A 6,777-nucleotide genomic window follows, 5' to 3' on the forward strand; every position below is an offset into this window, starting at 1 on the left:
GCCGGGCTTACATATAGATAAGGCCTTAGAAGGGACAACTAGGGTGACTTGACTCAGCTCAGTATGGTCTCTCATCCTCTAGCTGGTAGCTTATGCTTATTGACAAACAGAAGTAGCTGTTTTAAGTGAAGAATGAAAGAATACAAAGTTTCTTGAGGACCAAGCCCATTACTGCCTACTCTTACGCAGGCAACTTTATTTCCCCAAGTAAATGGAATGGCCAGTCCAGATTTTAGAAGTGTCTTGACTGGAGGGGCTGCAAAGTCACACTTTTCTTTTTTTCAAATGTGGCCACACAGAGTGAATGCGGTGAATGGGATCATTGTGGCCACTTCTGCAAAGTCTGCCGTACAGTATGACAACCATTCATCCTGCACTTGTTTGGTCTTTCCGAACCGTTTTCTGTTTTATCCTTGGTTAATTAAAATACAGTTGACTCTTGATCAACATGGGTTTGAATTGTGCGAGTCCACTTATGAGTTTTTTTTCAAAAAATGGAGTACAATAAATATTTTTTCTCTGTGATTTCCTTAACCTTTCTTTAGCTTTATCTTAAGAACACAGTATGTCATACATATAACATACAAATGTGTGTTAACTGTTTTTGTTATCAGGAAAGCTCTCAGTCAACAGTAGGCTATTAGGAGGCAAATTTGCGGGGAATTAACGTTATGCATGGATTTTGTACTGCGAAGGGGTCTACACCCCCAAACCTCCATGTTGATTAAGGGTCATCTGTGTAATAGATACAAAAATCATGTTCATCCAGATATGGGAGATGGATCCAAGTTCCAAGAAGTCTGTTAAAGTCCAAACTTTTCGTTGTTTGTGGGCAGATACAAGGTCATCTTTTTTTTTTTTTTTAAGATTTTATTTATTTATTTGACAGAGATTACAAGTAGGCAGAAATGCAGGCAGAGAGAGGAGGAAGCAGACTCCCCACTGAGCAGAGAGCCCGATGCGGGGCTCGATCCCAGGACCCTGGGATCATGACCTGAGCTGAATGCAGGGGCTTTAACCCACTGAGCCACCCAGGTGCCCCAGATACAAGGTCATCTTAACCCCCACTCTTTTCTGCAGTCTTGTTTGGTCACATTACTTTTATTTAGCATACCCCAACTTACCCTGCCAGTTTAGGAAATAGCCATTCCCATCTTTCTTAAATGTTCATTCTCTCACCTCCTCTCTGCCTCATTCCCCATTCTTGTGCCAGGTCTCTGTTTCATTGTCCCTTTTTTAGAGGATATTCCTTGATTACTCCATCTAAGTAATATCTCCTCCTTGTATCTTAGAATAATTCATTTTTAATATACATTTTTTATGTAATGTGGTTCTTCATTGAGGATACTTTTGCCCTTTAGGAGACATTTGATAATGTATAGAGATACTTCTTTGCATCATGACTGTAGTGTGCTATTATCATCTAGTGGGTAGAGGCCAAGGATATTGCTAAATGTCCTGCTATATACAGGAACAGCCCTTGTGCCCCACAAGAAAGAATGCTCCAGCCAAAAGCACCAATAGTGCAGAGGTTGATGATCTCTGCTTGAGATCATGCATGACAACTTGGAATTACATATTTCTTTGGGTATCTGTCTTTTCCACTACTTGATGCTTCACAAGGGCAAGATAGTGTGTTTTGTTCAACATTGAACATCTAGCATCTCAGTGCTTGACATAAGGTAGAAGCACAATAAATATCTGTTAAATGAAAGAAGAGCAGGCAGGAGATAAGGATGAAAGGGAAAGACTTGATCATGAAAATATATGAACGTGACCGTGTAGAGGATGCTGCCAGAATCCTCCCCACATGGTCGCATCACAAGCCCATTGCATGCATATTTGCCTGACTTTCCAATGTCAGGAGCTGCATTTCTTTGTGTGAGGGATTTTATTAGGCTTTCAGAGCCCACTGCCCAATAACATGACAGTCCAGAATGCTGGGGCAGTATCTTCCCTTGGAAAGTGTTATCTTCTCTTGTCCCCTTAAGCTCTCCAGTGACAGTAAGGTGATCAATAGTGGACATTTTGTTTGCTTCCTTCCCTTCCCTGTCTCAATTCCTCACTTCCCTGTTAGTTTCCTGGGAATACCTCCCATGGTAGGCTGAAAACTGGTCCCCAAAGATAACCAGATCCAAGTCTCTTGAGCTTGCATATGTTACCTTCTATGGCAAAAGGGAATTTACATATAGGATTAAGATCAGGATCTTGAGATGGACCATGATTCTGTATTATGTGATAGAATCTAAGTGCAAATTCACGTGTCTGTGTAAGAGGGAGACAGGGAAATTTGACACAGAAAATGGAAATTGGACCACTGAGGCAAGATGAAGGAAGGGGGCAAAGACAAGAAATGCAAGGAATGTGGCTCTGGGAGCTGGAAAAATCCAAGAAACAGATTTTCCCCTATAGCCTCCAGAAGCAGCATAGAATTGTTGGCAACATGTTTTCAGCCCAGTAACACTGTTACGGACTTCTTCCCTCCAGAGCTGTAGGAGACTAAATATGTATTCTTTTAAGCCACCAAATCTGTAGCAATTCATTAGTGGTCATAGGAATCTGATACAGATGTTGGCACAAAGAAGTAGTTTACTGCTGTAATGAGTGTCTAAAAATGTGGAAGCAGCTTTGGACTTGGATAATGGCTCTAGGCTGGAATAATTTTGAGAAGCATGATAGAAAATGCTAGATTACCTTAACCAGTTAGTAGAAATATGGATGTTAAAAATGCTGCTGGTGGGAACTCAAAGAGAAGTAAAGAGCACAGTGGAGAAAACCTACATTGTCTTAAAGAAGACCTAATACATCATAAATAACCAGCTGATGGAAATATGAATGCCAGAGGTGTTGCTGGTAAAGATTTAGAAAGAAACTGGGAACAACATACTGGAAGCTAGAGAAAAGGGGATTCTTTTTTTTTTTTTAATTAATATTTGTTAACCCTGGCCTGGGCCATTATATATATATATATATATATATATATATATATATATATATATATATATATATATGAAGATTTTATTTATTTATTTAACAGACAGAGATCACAAGCAGACAGAAAGGCAGGCAGAGAGAGAAGGGGTGCGGGGAGGGGGGAGCAGGCTCCCCGTTGAGCAGAGAGCCCGATGTGGGGCTCAATCCCAGGACCCTGAGATCATGACCTGAGTTGAAGGCAGTGAGCCACCCAGGCGCCCCAGAAGAGGGAATTCTTATTATATGGTGGCAGAAATCTTGGCTGAATTTTGTTCTACAATTACACAGAAAGCAGAACTCATGAACAGTGAATCAAAGATTTGGTTGAGCAGATTCGAAGGCCTGTCCTTGTTTCTTCTTGCTACTTAGAGGAAAATGCTAGAGGAAAGTAAATTGAGGGATCAGCTGTTAAGCAAAAAAGAACCAGGACTTGAAGACAGGAGCCATTCTCAGCCTTTCTAGATTGCAAAACACAGTAAAATGAGAGGATTTGCTGTTAAGAAAGCATCCTGTGGAGATAAAAATCGAGCTTGTAGCTAGACACATCTTTTCTCTGAGGGATCAGATCAAAGTATTCAAACAGAGGGTTCTTTGAAGCGACATGGGGTGTGAAGCATGGGTAACCTCAGCCACCTCAATAGAAACAAGGAGCTGAGATGGCATTTTCCTGGCGGGAATCTATGAACACGTCTCTTGTCTATGGGCTTGAATCCCCATGACGTACAGGGTGACTACACGATTTCTGATTATGTTAAGTCAGCACAAGCAATGCCATCTTTAACTGGGAGGGTAGATGAAAGGCGGCCATGGAACTCCCACGATTTGCCCAGAGGAAAAGAAGCCAATAGAACTACTTAGCTGCAAACATGTGTTGCACTCAGAATAAAGGGAGAATAATTTTGAGGACAGAGCCCAGGGGCTAAAGGGCAGAGCTAAGGACGAAGGTCAGAGGGAGGAGCCACAGTTATTCCCAGACCTTGAAACATGTCAATGTCTATAGGTGTCCCTGCTTGATCGGCCCTCTTGGATCAGAGACTCCTTGTTTCCTTCTCCTCTCTTTTGGATTGGAAAAGTCTGTTATCAGCTGTAAATGAACCAAAAATAAGGCAGAAACACAGACTCAGTGGAGAGGAAAATTAAAATGAGAAAAGAATGATGGGGCGCCTGGGTGGCTCACTCAGTTAAGTATCTGACTTTGGCTCAGGTTGTGATCTCCAGGTCCTGGAATTGAGCCTGGCAAGAGGCTCTGTGCTCAGCGGGTTGTCTGCTTCTCCCTCCCCTTTGGCCCCTCTCCCTGCTCATGCTCTCTCTCTGTTTCTGCTTCTCTTTCTCAAATACATCAATAAAATCTTTAAAAACTGAGGAAAAAATGAGAGGAAACATCTCTTAGTGCTTTGGCTTCACTTAAGACAGCCAAGAAGTCATGACTGGGATTAAACTAAGCCCAACGTAAACTTCTCTCTCTCAACAATGTTTACCTGATGCTGATAGATAACTCCATGGTGCATCTCATTATGACTTCCAAAATGATCAAGAGATATTTTTCAAACAGTGTCAAATGAAGACACTTAAAATGGGTATGAAATAAATGTGTTAAAAGATTCTGTTTAATCAGTGAGGGAATGGGAAGATGCTCTGACTGGTTCATAGAGAATCCAAGAATTAGATACAGGGATATTAATCAAGAATATTTAAACGAATGTGTAAATGGAGGCGAAACTGGTTTCATTCCATCATGTGTTGGGGGAACAATGTGGTCTCTACTAGCCAAGACATTTTACATATTTATCACAAAACTGCAACTAACAAAGGATTGTAAAAGACCTCAAAGACCTAGAAGGCTAGAATCAGATCATGTGGAATGGTGTCCTAAGACAGGGAAGAGTTTTCCACTGAAATATGTATTTATCTGTACAATGTTAAAATCAAGCAGAAAATGGCCATTTTCTCAAAATCAGGGCCCAGTCATTAGGGTGACCAAGTTCCTGTCATGGACATTTCTGGGCTGAGGCCTGATAAGGGCACAATGGGTACTGATGACATCTCAAAGTCTAGGATGTCACAAAGGCATCTCCCTGACCAATGAGGGGCCAGAGCATGGGGATATAGTGGGCGGATGTGACTGCTGGTGTCTTAAGAGGCCTAGTCCAGCTGAACAATCAAGTAGAGCTGATTGGAGCCCAAACCAGCCAACATCATGTCAGGAAAGAAAAACCATGGGAGCTCCCATCAGACTCAAGCCCATCTTATAACAACTGAGCTCCGGTTCCCTGTGAGCTACGTGGACCGCCTCCTGCAGGAGGACCAATACACACATCGCCTGAGTTCATCCACAACTGACTTCCTCCTTGCCATGCTTGACTACCTCACTGACTACATCCTGGACCTGGTCGGCACTGAGGCCAACAACAACAACATGGTGACCGCCCCACAAGATGTGGAGAGAGCAGTGAACAGCGGTGGAGACCCTCATCCACACTTGAAGGATACAGCATTCACACTGTTCGATGAGATGCCTGGATCCAGAAGAAATGGCTAAAGCCTGAGTTCCTGGAGACTTGTGGCAGTCCTCACAGCCTCAGTCCAAGCCAAGTCTTCTCATAGCTGAGGAAGTCTGGCTTCTGTCATCAGTAAATGATAATAAAGGACTTAAGATCCAGCACAATTTTTCTGACTGGTGTCTGTTTCTGTGCTCCTGAGTGGGCGGTGTCTGTGGGACGTCCAGGAGGCGATCTCCCATGGGGAGTAGAGGGTGGGCGGGGCGGTCGGTGTGGGAAGCTGGAGTCCAGCATTTCAGGGAGCGGTTTCTCTGGGGACAGCACGGGGAGTGGCCATGGCCGGAGGGGCCGGTGGTGGGGCAGGAGATCTCCCACGGGGAATGGAGGGTGGAAGGGCGGTCAGTGTGGGATTCTGGAGTTGGGTATTTCAGGAGCAGTTTACTGGGGACAGTGTTTGCGGGGGTGGGGGGGTGGTGGCCATGGAGGGAGTAGGTGGCTGCGGGGGAAAGATCTCCTCCCTGGCTCTGAGCAAGTCCACGCCTGGGAGGCCAGGAGATTGACTTTGGGGGCCGGGGGTGGGAGGGCTCCTGGGCATGTTGAATTCCTAGAACAATGGTGGTAACCAGGGAGGGGCTGAAGGCTTTCTTCGTGATGGGGGGAAGCTGTGGAAGTCAGGAGGAGATGGCGGTGGGGGTGGGTGGAGAGGGTGGCGTAGCAGTTGGCGTGAACCTAATGCGACAGGGGCTTTCCACGAAGATGGAGGAGCGACAGGAAACCGAGAAGAGGCATATGGAAAGGAGCCATGCTCAGGTTGATTTCATTCGTTTAGACACGGCCTCATTCCAAAGAAGGACTTGAGACACGGATTATTAGTGCTGTGATGCTCTGTGAAGTAAATCCTTCTTTCCTCTCTTGTGGACGCTGGTAAATAGTAGCATCAAAGGTATTATCTGGCCGAAGACATGCAGTTCCAGAAGTTCTTAATGGTTATTAATAGATTTCTATTTTATCCATGTATTTCTTTGAGAAGAAGGGAGGGGGAGGGGCTGAGGGAGAAGGGGGAGAGAGAATCTTAAGCAGTTTCCACAGACATTGCAGAGCCTGACCCAGGGCTCTGTCTCACAGATGTGTCTAAACACCTAAACACTGAGTTTAGGCTGTGATGCTCTGTAGAGTATATACTTCTTTCTTCTCTTGTGGATACTGGTAAATTAAGTGGATATACACACACACACATATATATATACATGCATACATACACACATACATACATACATACTACTCTCTGGCCTAAAACAGGCAATTC

The 6,777-nt window shown here is 44.1% G+C and overlaps 1 protein-coding gene across 1 annotated transcript; it reads left to right on the forward strand.

Moving 5' to 3' along the window:
- The first annotated feature begins 5,053 nt into the window (after nt 1–5,053).
- On the forward strand, nt 5,054–5,635 carry LOC131821966 (huntingtin-interacting protein M). The gene has a single exon (XM_059158345.1). The coding sequence runs from the start codon at nt 5,171–5,173 to the stop codon at nt 5,510–5,512; it is 342 nt and encodes a 113-aa protein (XP_059014328.1). The 5' UTR covers nt 5,054–5,170; the 3' UTR covers nt 5,513–5,635.
- Nucleotides 5,636–6,777: the final 1,142 nt, after the last annotated feature.

Source organism: Mustela lutreola, chromosome X, assembly GCF_030435805.1.
Source record: "Mustela lutreola isolate mMusLut2 chromosome X, mMusLut2.pri, whole genome shotgun sequence".
In the NCBI taxonomy this organism is placed as follows: domain Eukaryota; kingdom Metazoa; phylum Chordata; class Mammalia; order Carnivora; family Mustelidae; genus Mustela; species Mustela lutreola.

Excerpts from the sequence above, each read along its gene's own strand:
- LOC131821966 (XM_059158345.1), top strand. The coding sequence starts at position 5,171 with ATGTCAGGAAAGAAAAACCATGGGAGCTCCCATCAGACTCAAGCCCAT.